Raw genomic sequence first — 18369 nt, 5'->3', positions numbered from 1 at the left:
CACCTCGCCCCCGCTGAACTCTTTTTAAACAGGGGGTGAATGTGGTGAACCACTGTAACACTGTCTGTATATGGGATATGCCTGGGCACGCCCCTGCTGCCTTAATCCGGGGCTCCGCCCTCCTCTGGGTATAAAGGTGGCTGCTCTCTGCCCCTTTCCCTCAGTTTGAGTTAGCCATCGGTTTGGGAGTGCTGTTCTTGTTAATAAAAGCCTGTTGTTCCACAACCTCTGGTCTTTGCGTGTATCAATGGTGCATCACCTGTAATGTTTGAAGTATGTTGATCTCAAAAAGATTCAATTTTTCCCAAAAGGGAGGTTTTTTTGCATTTGATTACATTTTTAAAAAGTATCTATTTGCAGGAGAACAACTATTCGAGTAACCGTTGAGCTACATTGTGCATCTAATCCTGTTTACAAAAAGGTCAGTATGTGTTTCATCTTTTAAAAGGGAAAATTGGTCCTCTTCTGTGTTATGTCTTAGAATATACTTCAGGTCAGTGAAGTATTCTCAATTACTGAAGTTTGTCATCTAAGAATATTAGCTCTAAGATTTGCTATCTGGTATAGATTCCTTGGTAGGATAACCATCACCAATATTCATGTATGAGTCTTGACAGTAATTGTTATCAAGTTTTTTCTAGAGGAGGGCATCACAGCTAAGTCAAATTTTTGTCTCCATCTGACATCCACAACCCTGCCTTTCATCACTTTTTAGGGTAACACTTGGGTGAGGTACCAGAGGGTGACAGATATGCATGAAGTATTGGAGTGATAAGAGGCCAAGGTTTTGAAAACTGTTATTATTTTTAAAAGCTGCTTTTATAGTGTGTGTAACTACAAATTTAAATAACCTATTGGCCCAGGCAGTTTGGCACTACCCTGAAGGTGTTTGCAGTCTAGGCTTTAAGTTTCCTAATAGATTTAAGGATTGTCTTTTACCAGCTACAACTTATATTTATTTAGTACCTTTGACAAAATGAATTATCCAATGTGCTTCATAGAAGCATTATAAAACAATGTATGACATCAAAGATGGGCATTTTTAAGGAGTGTCATAAAGGAGGAAAGTGAGGTAGAGAGATGGAGAGAGTGTTGAATATGTAATTTCATTATTCATATGATTTAGGAATCTTATAGTTTGGGATTGACATTTTTAAATGCAAGCTAAATGAAAACTCCTGGTTGAAAAACTGGTAAACAAATCCAGAGAAATTGCATTTCTATGTTTATTGGTCAGGCTAGAGTTGCAAGTGGGAAAGCACTAAATAATGCGTAATCTGAGTTTTTTGGTGGAGATGAGATGTTGACAGCTGTCTCTATAAGGAGATAAATTATTCATAAGGTTTCCCAGAATAAAGGGAAGGTTTGGGAATTGAAGATAATTAGTTTAAATTTCTATCAGGGACATCGCGGATATGCCACGTTGCTGTGGGATAGATTGCAGGGCAGTTTATATATTGGTTTTGGGTTTTATCTGTGATTTCTCACAGATAAAGTCATTTGAAGCATGCAAACAGTTTTGAGACAAGCAGAGGGAGAATCTGCCAGGAGCTGTAGATCAGTAGCGGAGGACAATCAGACACCAAAGGTGTTTTCTGATCTGGAGTCACCGAGTAAGAATGCAATGATGCCCATGCTTGAACTTGGAGGGTTGTGGGGCTGGGTGAGCTTGCAGTGATTGGCCGGGGGTTGGGGGGGGGCGCGGTGCATGGAGAGATTTCAAAACAAGGATGACAATTTAAAAATCAAGATACTGCTTGGCCAGAAGTTAATGGATGTCAGCGAGCACAGGGAATGATGGAGGGACAAGACTTGTTGAGTTAATATGCTGGCAGCAGAGTTTTAGATTACTTCAAATTTACAGAGGATAGAATGTGGGAGACCAGCAAGGAGTGTATTGGAATAATCAATTTTAGAGGTAAAGAAGGCATAGTTGAGGATTTGGTGGCAGATGACCTGAGACAGGGCTGAAGTTGAGTGATATTACGGAGGTGGAAATAGGCGGATCTTAGTGGTGGTGTGTATATGAGGTTGGAAGCTCAACACAAAATTGAAAGTGACACCCAGGTTGTGAACCGACTGGCTTAATTTCAAACTGTTGCCAGGGAACGGAATGGAATCTTTAGTAGGGAACGGAGAATTTAAAAAAAAAATGTCTTCAGTCTTTTGAGTACTTGTGGGTATAGGACTTCTCTGGTAATTGCAAAAAGGGGTGTGTGTGGTCAGATTTATACTATGGAATTAGCTTTGTAAAATTTTCCTAGTTTAAAATGTAAATTGTAGCATTACCACTGATGTGAAACAACTTCGGCAAATTAGTTTTCTCATTGCAGGATTTGGTAGTCCGATTAACAGATGATATAGATCCATTTTTTCTTTATAACTTGATAATAACGGAAGAAGATTTTCAGAGGTAAGCAATGGTTTACTTGCATATTTACTGTATTTAGTGATCTTATTTTGATATAGGGCAGTTTAAGAGAATGTTTTTCAGCTTGACTGTAGTCAAATGTCAAGAAAAGCATTTGCACAAATTACAGTGACTTATGAGGGAGCACATTCACATTTGTTCAGACACCAAATAGAAATAATAGTTGCTGTTAGTTATGGCACAAAGTAAGAGAGGGCTACTGAGACTCTAAAGCCTTTTCACTTCTGTGTTGCTATTTAGATAAATTAATTTGCTATTTTGTGTAGAGGATGTTATTCTGAGACGTGCTCATAATTCATTTTCTCCTAAAACAGCCACAACTGTTTAATGTTTTTTGGTGTCTCCCGTGTTGTAAAACAATGTATTTGTAATATACAGTTCTTAGTGCTACCGTAAGTGTTTTTTTTCCAATCTATTTACTTAATGTTTCCAAAGTTGACTGAAATTTGTCATGGCATTTGTATTAACACCTCAATATTTGACTGTAATTCAATCAACCTAACATTGATGTCAGCTCTTTGTTTTATGATGTGTGCCAAATGTCATGGAATATTGCCAGTGATATGTCTATGAAACATGTTAGCATTGCTTTCCAGTAATGTTAAAATGCAGAAATGTGAAGTCTACTTCAAACTCAGCAAAAGTAGTGGCTGCTACTTTTCTATATTTTTCCAGCAAAGAAAAATGTCCTAAACTCAGTTCTTCTAATTGTGAAGAGAACTTAAACAGTATTTGTTTGATGAAATGCATCTGTAGATTTCAGGTCAGCAAGATGGTCTGATTTAGGTCATGTGATTGTAGGAAATGGCAGATTCATGCTTCATCTTTTATGTTGTTCAAGATTTATGACTTTTAATCTTTGAGCTAACTGTTAAAATGGAATCTGCAGTAATTTGATTTTTGATCTCTCCACTTATAGCTTAAAGCACCAGCAGGGGCTCTTAATAGATTTTTCTGCATTCCCACAAAAGTTTATAGACCTTCTACAGCAGTGCATCCAAGAGGAGAGCAAAGAGGTTCCAAGGTGAGTAGTGTTTTGAAACATGAAGTATTTTGGTTACATTCTGTAAATGCAAGGTTCTGTTTTTTTGAAAAATAGAAGATTAATGTTAAAATATAATTTTATTTAAAACCAGAATTGGTCTGGAAGGTAATAACAAGTAATACAATGAATAAATACAAATTTTTAAAATGTGTGTTGAGGTAGTGAAAGACAGAACTTATCAATCAAACAGGACATGGAAAAATAAGCATAACATTAAGAATAAATATAATAAAGAACCACAACATAAATATATATAGTCAACACATAAGAGGCAGCAATGTAACAGCATCTTAAATAAGCAAATGGGAAAGGGAGGAAACCACCTGCATGTAGTCGTAACATATAAAACAGAGATTTTTGTGCATTCAGCTATTTTTGAAATAAAAACACACACATTTTGGAAATATCTAGCTGGTCAGCTGGTAAGGAGGGAGAACAGAGTCAATGCTTCAGATCAATAAACTTTTATCAGAGAAGTTTTGTTTTTGTGTCAGATAGCCCTGATTGTGCTCACAGAAGAATTGGAGATGAAACTTGATTTCCTTTACTATGGAAAAAGGAGGGACAATGTTCTTCCAGTGTATGCTGCATTGTCAGCCAGGGTTGAGCAGTAAATAATTATTAGTAGTTTCAAAGCATCCAATAGGGAGGTTAGCAGCAATGATTAGAATTCAAACCAATTTCAATTCCCAGCAAGTCTGTAATATTTTTAAATAAGTCCATTATGTCCAGACTTTAAGAGAAGGCTAAAAAACATGGATGAATGTACCCATATTTCTGTTAGGAGCCCCTTGGCTTTCAAGGATCTTGAGCCAACCCTCTTGTTAGCACCTACAAATTATTGCCCTAATGCATTCGTACAGGTATCTCAACTAAGTCTGTCTTCAGATCTCTTTATTTGGTGTGTGAGAAGTTTTTAATCATTTTCTTTCTAAGCATAGTTAACAATGTGGCATTACTGAAATATGTTTTGGAATGAGATAATGAGATTTTATTATTTACCCTTTTTTATATATTAAATTTGTGTAATTGTAACCTACATGTCTTCCAGGTTCCTGCTGCAGTTAGTTTCTTCAGCACCACTATTTGACTGTACACCTGCCTATCTAAATGTTGTGGAGACCAATCCTTTCAAACACTTGAATCACCTTTCTTTAAAATTACTACATGGAACAGATGTGGAAATGAAGAAATACTTAGCTAGCTGTTTAAAATGTATAAAGGTAAGTTGTATGTGCTCACACTACAGAAATACATGTTTTTCGCAAAGGTAAGAATAAACATCTGGACATATTAATTCATTCTTCCATGTTACTTCATCACAGCATCTAACTGCTTTGACAACTAATTACAGAATATTTGCCTTCACGACTGGATAACTTTTCCATGGCCTGAATTTTTCATGTGTTTGCCGGCTCACTAGCTGGGCCTGAATGCGGGCTTAAATCGTTTTTCTGGCTGTGGTCTGCACCAAGACACAATTTCATGCTGGCTGCCTAATTAACGGGCAGCCAGTGTGAAACATGTGCTGGGAAAGGCTCACCTACCTGGGCTAGGTGAGAATAGTGTTGAAACAAGGGCTGGCTCTTCCAATGTGCTCCATCAGAGGGACAGCTGCTGTGAAGCTGTCTCAGGGAGCTGCCAACCTGTTTAAAAAATAAATTACGCTGGATAAACTATACAAAGACGCAAGTGTCTAGGCAGCACACTCAAACACAAACCTCAGTCCCCAGACACTTTTACTTCAGCCCAGACAGTTCATCCCCCACCCCCCGGACTGACGTTGAAGCTAAAATGTAAAGGCCGCCTGACCAGTTTGTCTGCCCGCTAACCGTAAAAGCATGGGCCAAGTAAAATTGTGTTCAATTGACCCCTTATTGGGCTAGATTGCCTGTTTGATTGTCGGCGGGTGTGCTTCTGACTCTCACGTGCACCTGCTGACTGAAATATTGCGCAATGACATCCGGAAGCATGCCTGACATTTTTTCTTGTGATTCCATGCGCCTCCGGGTCAGCCGAGTGGCCGCCTGAATGATGCAAAATTCTGGCCCAAGTATTCATCACAAATTGCATGAAAAATTGCTTATTGAAATCAGATCTGAACTTGCTTCTTTCTTGTTTGTTCCTATTTATTCTTGGATGTAGGTACAATTGACAAGGCCAGTGTTTATTGCCCTGAAAACTTTCTTGTAATAGTCGATAGAACTGAGTAGCTTGTTAGGCCATGCAGATAAGTACCATTTTAGTGTGGACTAGAATTACAAATGGGCGAGGACAGCAAGTTTCATTCACTAAAGGATATTGGAGAACCAGCTGGTTTTATACAACAGTTCAGCAGCTTCATGATCTTATTTACTGATACCGTTTCTTCATTTTCATAATTTTTTAAAAAAGCTGAAGTGCAAGTTCAAGTTTGGGAATTTGAATATCTGGAGTATTAATCCAGATCTCTCAATTGTCAATCCAGTACAAAATCCCTACATACCTATGAATTTTGATCTATAATTTGTAATTTAATTTGGTGGATTTCTATTTAGATTTATATTTTGAATTTGGATTTGTAATTTCTAGTACTGCTCAGTATTGCAAATATTTCTATAATGTCTTGCTCATTATTCTCCTTTCAAATGTGACACCTGCATAGGTAGGAATGTAAAATGTGAGGAGCACATCAAGAGTTAGCAAAGGGATATATATAGGTGAAGTGAGTGGGCAAAGATTTGGTAGATGAAGTATAAAGTGGGAAAATGTGAACTTGTCCACTTTGTAGGAAGAATAGAAAATTACTGGAAAAAAAGAGGCATGCTATTGAAACGTTTCCTCTTGCATGCACCAGGACAGATACAAGAATGTCAAATTTCAAAGGGAGCAAAAATTTATACTACATGAGGAAATATGCTAATTGGTTAGCAGGTTGGCTTTGGTCAAGACGTTATCATGGCAAATGCATCAGGGTGCTATTGTCTACTTTGCTTTTGTTTACTCAAAAAAGGTGCAATGTCTGGACTTATTCCTTTTGCCTGCAGAGGACAGGTCCCTACATATGAGTATATGTAGCTCCTAGCAAGTGAGCTACATTGCAAGACCCATTGATGATTTTAAATTGGTTGTTGGTATAATTCTTAACACACTTGGGATTGTTCAACAAATACTGTCCAATTGCAAAATTACATCTAACATTAGATATTATATTCTGAGTTTTGCAAGCACATGTTGATTGAGTATGGTCAGTACCCTGTCTATTTGGGCTTTAGATTGGTCGGCGCAACATCGAGGGCCGAAGGGCCTGTACTGCGCTGTAATGTTCTATGTTTGATCTGATCTACCAGTCATTGGAACTATGTACCTGGTATCACACCGGCACTGAAATTCATATGCTACATTACAGCAGAATTTTGGCTTGACTGCACCATCCTGATAATGGAAAACACTACCTGTGTTGCCACTGCATAGTGACAGTGTGAAACAGCTAGCTTTACTTGTTTCTCAAATTTTTGAAGTACTTTCCCTTCCAGAGTAATTTGAGGTAAACTGAGCGCCTTTTGGGTCTGAAAGTGGTAGTCTTAGGCCCATTTGTGAGCATGCGCAATACACATCGAACATTCATCTGATCTACATATTTGTCTTTGACCTGTTTAAGCTTTAATTACAGATTCATATAAATATGATTTGGTTTGTTGCAAATTCTTCCAGGGAGGTGTCAGTGATGTTGTTGACAAAACTGAAAAACAATACATTGGCCTTCATGCATTACTTTAGACTTCTATTAAAAAACTGCAGGTTTAATGCTTGTTTTGTTGTTCTGTTTTCTAAATACATATAAAATGATTAGTGGTGTAAAATGCATTTTTAAAAATTTTAAAAATTATTCAGTCTGTTAAGTTTGACTGAATTTTTTCAAAGAAACCTAATAGCCCTAACTGTCCTTAATTTCTGTTAAAATATTATGCATGTCAGGGGTGTCAGAGAGAACAGTTCTACCATCAAGACACTTTTGCTTGAAGGATACATTTGAGTCGAGGGAAAAGAAAAAAAGAGCAAATGGAATCTCTAATTGTTTTTATACATATTCAAGTCCCAATTTGCTTACAGTTGCTCCTATGTCTGCAGGATGAAAAGTTGTTGTTGGAAGAACAGCTTAAAAAAATCAAGGAGGACTTTACCAGGCAATTAACTTGCACACAAAAGGTACACTGAACTTTTAGCAATAAGTTAGTGGTCAAGTTTTCAGAATGTCCCTAAATTTCCACTTAACAATTATTAATGTATATTGTATATAATTTTGTATTTTGGAAGTATTTTATGTGATTTGTTTAATGTTTGCATTAACTGTTTACTTTAATAATTTCCTTCAATTCCCAACTTTCCCATCTCTCAAATGTTAGAAGACTCTGATTAATTCAGTTTTGCAGAATTGTAAGCTAAAAGTAAAAATCACATGTATGATTTTAAAATAGATGCGTTTATTGGTAACTGCCCTGAGTTCGTTTTAGGGTATATTGCTCTGTAATTCCCCTCCCTGTTTTTCTGACCTCTTCTGTTTTTTTTCCTTTCATGGGATGCAGGCATTGCTGGCAAGGCCAGCATTTGTTGTTCATCCCTAATTGTCCTTGAGAAGGTGTTATTGAGTGTCTTCTTGAACCAGTACAGTACACCTGGTGCAGGTGCACACATTGCTGTTAGGGAGGGACTTGATCTACCGACTGTGAAGAAATAGTGAGATTGGTACAAGTCAGGATGGTGTGTGGCGTGGAGGGGATCTTGCAAGTAGCGGTATTCTCATGAAAATGCTGAACTTTCCCTTTGAGATTGCAGACGTTTCAGGTTTGGACAGTTGAGGGAACCCTGGCAAGTTGCTGCAGTGCATCTTTGCTGCTACTTTGCATCAGTGCTGGCGGGAGTGAATGTTTTAAGTTAGTAATTGTGGTGCCATTCAAACAGGCTGCTGTTGAAGTCATACTAATCTAGGCAAGTGGCGAGTAATCCAGCAGATTCCTGACTTGTGCCTTGTGGGTGGTGGACAGGCTTTTGGGGGCTCAGGAGATGAGTTACTCTCGGTAGAATTCCCAGCCTCTTACCTGTTCTTATAGCCATAGTATTTAGATGTCTGGTCCAGTTCAGTTTCTGATAATCCCAAAGATTTGATAATGGGGAATTCAGTGATGGAAATGCCTCTTTGAATGTCATGGGGATATGGTTGGATTCTCTCTTCTTAGAGATGGTCATTGTCCAGCACTTTTGCAGCGCATGTGTTATTTGCCAATTGTCAGCTCAAGCCTGAATATTGCCCAGTCATGTGCATATTGGCACTGACTGTTTCAATATCTGAAGAGTTGCAAATGGTGCTGAACATTGTGCAATCATCAACGAACATACCGACTTCTGACTTTATAATGATCATTTGTGAAGCAGCTGAAAAAGTTTGGGTCTCGAACATGACCCTGAGGAACTCCTACAGCAATGTCCTGGGACTGAGATGATTGGCCTCAAAAACTGATTTCCTTTGTATTAGGTAGGAGTCCAACTAGCAGTGAGCTTTCCTCCGATTCCAGTTGACTTCAATCTTGACAGTCCTTGATGTCCCACTTGATGAAATGCTGCCTTGATGCCAAAGGCAGTCGCTCTTGCCTCCTCTTGAGCTCAGTGCTTTTGTCCATGTTTGGACTGAGGTTGTAATGATGCTAGGAACTGAGTGGCCCTGGTGGAACCCAAATTTGGCATCAGTGAGCAGTTTATTGTTGTATAAATGCTGTTTGATGGCACTGTCAATGACACCTTCCATCACAATGCAATCAAATGGCATTAGATGGCAAAAAGATAGCTATAATGAGGACATGTTTCGAGTAATTTTTTGATAGAATGCAAAAGATTTACAGAAATTGTACTTTTAATCCCTCCAAGCCGTATGTAATTTTGACTGAGAGCAAGCAAATACTTCCATGATTTCTCTCCAACTTCTGAGCTGGTCCCTAGAAGTTAAGTGAAAGTGACCTGATATTAATAGACTTTCCATTCTTTTTCTTCCTCTGAGCTGGGGAAGCACCTGGAGTCGTGCCTCACAAATTTGATAGAATTTTTTGAGGAGGTAACTAAGTGTGTTGATGAAGGTAGGGCAGTTGATGTCATATACATGGATTTTAGTAAGGCGTTTGATAAGGTCCCCCATGGTCGGCTTATGATGAAAGTGAGGAGGTGTGGGATAGAGGGAAAGTTGGCCGATTGGATAGGTAACTGGCTGTCTGACCGAAGACAGAGGGTGGTGGTGGATGGAAAATTTTCGGATTGGAGGCAGGTTGCTAGCGGTGTGCCGCAGGGATCGGTGCTTGGTCCTCTGCTCTTTGTGATTTTTATTAATGACTTAGAGGAGGGGGCTGAAGGGTGGATCAGTAAATTTGCTGATGACACCAAGATTGGTGGAGTAGTGGATGAGGTGGAGGGCTGTTGTAGGCTGCAAAGAGACATAGATAGGATGCAAAGCTGGGCTGAAAAATGGCAAATGGAGTTTAACCCTGATAAATGTGAGGTGATTCATTTTGGTAGGACAAATTTAAATGTGGATTACAGGGTCAAAGGTAGGGTTCTGAAGACTGTGGAGTAACAGAGAGATCTTGGGGTCCATATCCACAGATCTCTAAAGGTTGCCAGTCAAGTGGATAGAGCTGTGAAGAAGGCCTATAGTGTGTTAGCTTTTATTAACAGGGGGTTGGAGTTTAAGAGCCGTGGGGTTATGCTGCAACTGTACAGGACCTTGGTGAGACCACATTTGGAATATTGTGTGCAGTTCTGGTCACCTCACTATAGGAAGGATGTGGAAGCGCTGGAAGGAGTGCAGAGGAGATTTACCAGGATGCTGCCTGGTTTGGAGGGTAGGTCATATGAGGAAAGGTTGAGGGAGCTAGGGCTGTTCTCTCTGGAGCGGAGGAGGCTGAGGGGAGACTTAATAGAGGTGTATAAAATGATGAAGGGGATAGATAGAGTGAACGTTCAAAGACTATTTCCTCGGGTGGATGGAGCTATTACATGGGGGCATAACTATAGGGTTCGTGGTGGGAGATACAGGACGGATATCAGAGGTAGGTTCTTTACGCAGAGAGTGGTTGGGGTGTGGAATGGACTGCCTGCAGTGATAGTGGAATCAGACACTTTAGAAACATTTAAGCGGTTATTGGATAGGCACATGGAGCACACCAGGATGATAGGGAGTGGGATAGCTTGATCTTGGTTTCAGATAAAGCTCGGCACAACATCGTGGGCCGAAGGGCCTGTTCTGTGCTGTACTGTTCTATGTTCTATGACTGTTGTCCATATAGCTGCTTAGCTTTGAAGAAGGACATTGAAAATGCAATCTACTTGTTGGTTGTGCTTGTGGTTTCAGTCCACCCTCTGCTTGGGTTCTGTAAAATGCAAGTCCAATAAAAATGTTCAGATGCAGATTATTTTTTTCAACCTGCTAATGTTCATCAATAATTTTGGTCGTATTATTTTCTCACATTATTTGTATATATCCCATTATAGGTTAGTTTACATATAATTTCAATGCAAACTCTGGTTGATGTTCTGGTGCAACAACATGAAAATGCAGGAAAGACATTGCTATTTTTTCCAAGTGTTTAAAGTTTTATGATCTGATAACTGTGTACTTAAGTGGAATGTTCAATTATTGTGCTTTTAATGTATTACTGAGTGCAACTTGATCCTTTTTGAAATTTTATCCAGGCATTGTCAGAAAAGAGCAGTGAGTTAGATAAGTTGCGAATTGAATGGACAACACAAACAGCAACGATAAATGACCAGTATTCTCAAGAACTAACAACTGAGAGAGAAAGATTACACCAGGCAAGTCAGATTTTTGGTGCAAAAGGGTTGGTGACATTTTGTTGCGATGACAAGGGAAGTATGTTATTTCTGATGTTCACATGTACAACCATCAGCACTTTAATGGTTGGAAAGATTAAAGTTTATTTGTCACAAGTAGGCTTACATTAACACTGCAATTAAGTTACTGTGAAAATCCCCTAGTCGCCACACTCCGGCGCCTGTTCGGGTACACTGAGGGAGAATTTAACATGGCCAATGCATCTAACCAGCACATCTTTTGAACTGTGGGAGGAAACCGGAGCACCCGGAGGAAACCCATGCAGACACGGCGATGCAAATCGCCCATGAATCTGTTACTATCCAGGTAGCAAATTGCTGATCAATGTTATGTAAGTTAGTCACTTGCAACAGAAGTACACTACTTCAATGATTATTTGTGTTATCTGAAACCCACGGACTCCAGCTAGGACCATTCTGCCCTTCAGGGTCTTGACTTGTATGGTTATATCGAGTTCATTAGAAAGTATCCTAATCCAACAGCTATTTTTCCTTCTTGCCACAAGTCTACCACATAGCTTAGTCCTTTCTTCATCTGACTTGCTTTGTATATGCCTCGGGGTTCAAAGTCATGACGTAAAACTTTTTGGGTATGCCTTACACAACACAGATTAGCATGCAGCTAACAGCAAGTAATTAAGAAGGCAAATTGCATGTTGACCTTTATTGGAAGTGAATTGGAGTACATAGAACATTACAGCGCAGTACAGGCCCTTTGGCCCTCAATGTTGCGCCGACCAGTGGTACCAATCTAAAGCCCCTCTAATCTACACTATTCCAATATCATCCATATGTTTATCCAATAACCACTTGAACGCTCTCAACGTTGACGAGTCCACCACTGCTGCAGGCAGGGCATTCAGGAACAAGAAGGTCTTGCTCCAATCAAAAAAAACTTGAAAAAGGCTCAAGAAGGGGGCTGCGTGCTAATTATTCCTGGGTACAAGGTGTTCAGTAAAGATGGGGAAGGAGAGCAATGAGATGGGGTGAGGGTATTGATTAAAGAAAGCATTGCAGTGCTGAGGCAAGAGGATGTTTTGGATCAAGAACAGGTTCTATTTGGTTAGAGTTAAACATTTGAGGTGCATTACATTATTGGATGTGTTCTATCGACCAGTGAATAGTGGGAAAGATATAGAGGATAATATTTTCAAGGATGTTACATGAAGGTGGGCAAAAGAGAGTGAGAGAAGAATGTAGACCTGATTGGCAATAACAGCAGGAACAGAGTGAGGTGTAGTGAGTTTAGAAAAATAAATCAAACTGTGGCGTTACAGGAAGGCCATGGTTGATTGGCTGGTGAGTATTGCGGCTTTGTTTCCCTTTCTCTAAAGGTAGGGAGTTAGTATAAGGAACTCGGAAATTATAAATTTCCAATTTTATTTTGATAACAACAGTTTGATAAACCATTTAAATTAACTTTCCTATATCTAAGTGATATCAGCAAAAGGGAAGTGAGTAACTGGTGAGTCTTTTTAAGAAGTAAGTTTTATCAAACTGGTAAAGGAATGGCAAGTCAACTTTGACCTTTTATACAATATAAATTTGTTGTTTCCCTGACATTGGTATTCTTGCGATTGTCCTGAAGAGCACAAGACGAAAAGCTTCGACAAAATGAGTTATCAGCAATTGTAGTTATAATGAGTGTCTTTAATTATCTGAATTAGACAGGGATATCAGTAATGTAAAGAGCAGAGAGGGCACTAGAGAGTGTTTGGGAGAATTTTTTGTAACAGTTTGTTTCCATTTGAATGAAAAGGAGGCATTGCCTAGTGCTTGAGAATGAGGTGGATCAAGTGTCAGTAGAGAAACATATAGGGAACAGTGGTTATTGTACCAAAAGGTTTAGGTAATTTATAACAAAAGGCAAGGTAGTATTCCAAGATAACACTGGAGAGAAATAGCAAAGTGCACATATTGGCAGTGACATATAGCACTAGAGTAGGAAATAGTAGTATATAAGATGGTTCTGCTTAAGAGGGAAATTAATAAAGTCTAAATTAGGTTTACTGTGACTGTATGGAGTAAGTAAGATTGGTGAGTTGTAGATGTGGATAGCCATATGGAAACATAATATTGTGGTGATAACAGAGACACCCGTCTGATAAAGGTCAGAACTGGGTATTAAAATGTACTGTTTATAAGTTTTTAGGAAGGGTAGGACAGGAGGAAAGGAGAGATGTGGCAGTATTGATTAAGGAGAACATTGCAGTGCTGGAGAGAGAGGATATCCCAGAGGGGTCAAGGATCGAATATTTGACTAAGGAATAAAAAAGATTCAATTTCCTTGTTTGGTGTAGTCTTCAGGCCATCAACTAGTGGGAAAAATGTAGAGGAACAAATTTGAAAGGAAATTGCAGAGAGTTGCAGAATTTTAGAACAGTTGTTTGGTGGTACAGAACTTGAGTACTGCTGAAAAAAGACATTTTGTCTTGCACTCATCAAGATGATCACAAGCATCCCAATGTCAGATAAACTACTTCATACTGTGTGAGAAGAGAATGCTGATTGGTTGGCAAGTAGATTCTGGCAAATGTGGATTAATTAAAGTCACCATAGATTTGTTAAAGGCAAATCCATAGAATCATAGAATCCTTGCAGCACTGCACTGACTCTCTGACAGAGTATCTTACCCAGGCCCTTTCCACTGCCCTATCCCTGTAACCCCACACATTTACATGGCTAATCTATCTAATGTAGACGTCTTGGGATACTAAGGGGCAATTTAGCATAGCCAATCCACCTAACCTGCATATCTTTAAATGGTGGGAGGAAACTGGACCACCTGGAGGAAACCCACGCAGACACGGGGAGAATATGCAAACTCCACACTGAGAGTCACCGAGTCTCTAGAGCTGTGAGGCAGCAGAGCTAACTTGCTTGAGTTTTTTGATGACATAACTGAGAGGTTTAATAAGGGTAATGAAATTGATGTGGTGGACATGGGTTTCCAAAAGGCATTTGATAAAGTGCCACGTAATACGCTAGCCAGCAAGATTGTATTCCATAGGATCCACTGGAGCAAGCTGAGAGGGGTGTTTGAAAGCAGCAGTGCTGGTAAGAGATTAATTGGATTAATTGAATTGTTTATTTATTTAATTAGTCAGCTAGTGTGTGTATTTTTTTGGCCTTTACTTTAACAGCAGTTTTTCAAGTTTAAAGTGAAAACTAGAAGTGGGCAGCAAAGGAGTCTGGGAAGGGTTTTTTAAGCGCGTGAAGTATAAAAGGTAGGCTGCAGTATACAGCGGGCAGCGTCGGGAGCGGGCAGTGGAGTGTGTGGGAAGCAGAGTGTGAGCTATAAGACTTTGGCTCACAGGGCTTAGGCAGAAAGGGCGAGCAGGGGTGAGTTGAATTCATTTTTGCACTTTCTACCTGGTACTGGCAAGGTATCTCGAGGGGATGGGTGTGCAGGCAGTGCAATGTTCCTCTTGCACTATGTTTGAGGTGAGGGACGACGACAGTGTCCCTACTGATTACACCTGTGGGAAGTGCACCCATCTGCAGCTCCTCCAAAACCGTGTTAGGGAACTGGAGCTGGAGTTGGAGGAACTTAGGATCATCAGGGACGCAGAGATGGCCATAGACACAAGCTTTAGGAATACAGTTACTCCGAGGATTGAAAACAGATGGGTGACGGTGAGAGGGGCTGGGAGGAAGCAGTCCGTGCAGGGATCCCCGGTGGTCGTTCCCCTTAGCAACAAGTATTCCGCTTTGGATACGGTTGAGGGGGATGACATACCAGTGGGGAGCCGCAGTGAGAGGATCTCCAGCACTGTGTCCGTCTCTGTGGCTCGGGAGGGAAAGGGGGAGAGCGGGAGGGCGATAGTTATTGGGGACTCGTTAGTTAGAGGGATAGATAGGAGGTTCTGTGGCAGCAAAAGAGACTCACGGATGGTATGTTGCCTACCGGATGCCAAGGTCCGTGATGTCTCAGACCGTGTTTTCCAGATTCTGAAGGGGGAGGGGAAACAGTCACAAGTCGTGGTGCACATTGGTACCAATGACATAGGTAAGAGAAGGGACGGGGATTTAAAGCAGGAATTTCTGGAGCTGGGCTGGAAGCTGAGAGCCAAGCCGAAACATGTGGTCATCTCTGGTACGTTGCCGGTACCACGTGATAGCGAGTTGAGGAACAGGGAGAGAGTGCAGTTAAATATGTGGTTGCAGGGATGGTGTAGGAGGGAGGGTTTCAGATACGTGGATAATTGGAACACGTTCTGGGGAAGGTGGGACCTGTACAAACAGGACGGGGTGCACCTGAACCAGAGGGGCACCAATATCCTCGGAGGGAAATTTGTTACGGCTCTTCAGGGGGGTTTAAACTAATTTGTCAGGGGAGTGGGAAAGGGAGTTGTAGTCCAGAAGTCAGTGAGGGTGGTGAGGTATTGGGGAAGGTATCAGGGTCAAGGGTGGGTACTGGTAGACAGGAAGGTGGGTTGAAGTGTGTCTACTTCAATGCAAGGAGCATCCGGAACAAGGTAGATGAACTTGGGGCGTGGATTGGTACTTGGGACTACGATGTTGTGGCCATTACGGAGACGTGGGTAGAACAAGGACAGGAATGGTTGTTGGACGTTCCGGGGTATAGATGTTTCACTAAGTGTAGGGAAGCTGGTAAAAGAGGTGGAGGAGTGGCATTGTTAATCAAGGATAGTTTAACGGCTGCGGAAAGGCACTTCGTGGGGGATCTGCACACTGAGGTAATATGGGCTGAAGTTAGAAATAGGAAAGGAGCGGTCACGTTGCTAGGAGTTTACTATAGGCCCCCAAATAGTAATAGAGATGTGGAGGAAGAAATTGCTAAGCAGATTATGGATATGTGTGGGGGTCACAGGGTAGTTGTCATGGGGGACTTTAACTTTCCAAATATTGATTGGAACCTTTGTAGGTCAAATAGTTTGGATGGGGCAGTTTTTGTGCAGTGTGTGCGGGAGGGTTTCCTGACACAATATGTGGATGGGCCGACTAGAGGTGAGGCCACATTGGATTTGGTACTGGGAAATGAACCGGGCCAAGTGTTAGATTTGGTTGTGGGAGAGCAATTTGGAGATAGTGACCACAATTCGGTGTCTTTTGTTATTGCAATGGAGAGGGATAGGGCCGTACGGCAGGGCAAGGTTTACAATTGGGGGAGGGGTAATTATGATGCGATTAGGCAAGAATTAGGGGGCATAAGTTGGGAACAGAAACTGTCAGAGAAAGGAACTAATGAAAAGTGGAATTTTTTCAAGGAACAAATACTGGATGTCCTTGATAGGTATGTTCCTGTCAGGCAGGGAGGAAATGGCCGAGTGAGGGAACCATGGTTCACAAAAGAGGTGGAATGTCTTGTGAAAAGGAAGAGGGAAGCTTATGTAGGGATGAGGAAACAAGGTTCAGATGGCTTGATTGAGGGTTACAAGTTAGCAAGGAATGAGCTGAAAAAGGGGCTTAGGAGAGCTAGGAGGGGACATGAGAAGTCCTTGGCGGGTCGGATCAAGGAAAACCCCAAGGCTTTTTACTCTTATGTGAGGAATAAAAGAATGACCAGGGTGAGGTTAGGGCCGGTCAAGGACAGTAGTGGGAACTTGTGTATGGAGTCAGTAGAGATAGGCGAGGTGATGAATGAATACTTTTCTTCAGTGTTCACCAAGGAGAGGGGCCATGTTTTTGAGGAAGAGAAGGTGTTACAGGCTAATAGGCTGGAGGAAATAGATGTTCGGAGGGAGGATGTCTTGGCAGTTTTGAATAAACTGAAGGTCGATAAGTCCCCTGGGCCTGATGAAATGTATCCTAGGATTCTTTGGGAGGCAAGGGATGAGATTGCAGAGCCTTTGGCGTTGATCTTTGGGTCCTCGCTGTCCACGGGGATGGTGCCAGAGGACTGGAGAATGGCGAATGTTGTTCCTCTGTTTAAGAAAGGGAATAGAAATGACCCTGGTAATTATAGACCGGTTAGTCTTACTTCGGTGGTTGGTAAATTGATGGAAAGGGTCCTTAGGGATGGGATTTACGACCATTTAGAAAGATGCGGATTAATCCGAGATAGTCAGCACGGATTCGTGAAGGGCAAGTCGTGCCTCACAAGTTTGATAGAATTTTTTGAGGAGGTAACTAAGTGTGTTGATGAAGGTAGGGCAGTTGATGTCATATACATGGATTTTAGTAAGGCGTTTGATAAGGTCCCCCATGGTCGGCTTATGATGAAAGTGAGGAGGTGTGGGATAGAGGGAAAGTTGGCCGATTGGATAGGTAACTGGCTGTCTGACCGAAGACAGAGGGTGGTGGTGGATGGAAAATTTTCGGATTGGAGGCAGGTTGCTAGCGGTGTGCCGCAGGGATCGGTGCTTGGTCCTCTGCTCTTTGTGATTTTTATTAATGACTTAGAGGAGGGGGCTGAAGGGTGGATCAGTAAATTTGCTGATGACACCAAGATTGGTGGAGTAGTGGATGAGGTGGAGGGCTGTTGTAGGCTGCAAAGAGACATAGATAGGATGCAAAGCTGGGCTGAAAAATGGCAAATGGAGTTTAACCCTGATAAATGTGAGGTGATTCATTTTGGTAGGACAAATTTAAATGTGGATTACAGGGTCAAAGGTAGGGTTCTGAAGACTGTGGAGGAACAGAGAGATCTTGGGGTCCATATCCACAGATCTCTAAAGGTTGCCAGTCAAGTGGATAGAGCTGTGAAGAAGGCCTATAGTGTGTTAGCTTTTATTAACAGGGGGTTGGAGTTTAAGAGCCGTGGGGTTATGCTGCAACTGTACAGGACCTTGGTGAGACCACATTTGGAATATTGTGTGCAGTTCTGGTCACCTCACTATAGGAAGGATGTGGAAGCGCTGGAAGGAGTGCAGAGGAGATTTACCAGGATGCTGCCTGGTTTGGAGGGTAGGTCATATGAGGAAAGGTTGAGGGAGCTAGGGCTGTTCTCTCTGGAGCGGAGGAGGCTGAGGGGAGACTTAATAGAGGTGTATAAAATGATGAAGGGGATAGATAGAGTGAACGTTCAAAGACTATTTCCTCGGGTGGATGGAGC

General features: G+C 41.2%; 1 protein-coding gene across 1 annotated transcript in view; it reads left to right on the top strand.

The window, feature by feature from the left end:
• Nucleotides 1-18369, top strand: part of LOC144497242 (spindle assembly abnormal protein 6 homolog) — a 67085-nt gene that overhangs the window by 9220 nt on the left and 39496 nt on the right. Inside the window, exons 2-7 of the mRNA XM_078218206.1 lie at nucleotides 361-421; nucleotides 2334-2413; nucleotides 3351-3455; nucleotides 4528-4699; nucleotides 7587-7664; nucleotides 11193-11312. Coding sequence (XP_078074332.1) covers nucleotides 361-421; nucleotides 2334-2413; nucleotides 3351-3455; nucleotides 4528-4699; nucleotides 7587-7664; nucleotides 11193-11312 — 616 coding nt within the window. The remainder of the gene's footprint in view (nucleotides 1-360; nucleotides 422-2333; nucleotides 2414-3350; nucleotides 3456-4527; nucleotides 4700-7586; nucleotides 7665-11192; nucleotides 11313-18369) is intronic.

Source organism: Mustelus asterias, chromosome 8 (assembly GCF_964213995.1).
Source record: "Mustelus asterias chromosome 8, sMusAst1.hap1.1, whole genome shotgun sequence".
In the NCBI taxonomy this organism is placed as follows: Eukaryota; Metazoa; Chordata; class Chondrichthyes; order Carcharhiniformes; family Triakidae; genus Mustelus; species Mustelus asterias.
Note: the sequence above shows the minus strand (reverse complement) of the source record. Positions and strands in the feature narration are given on the sequence as shown.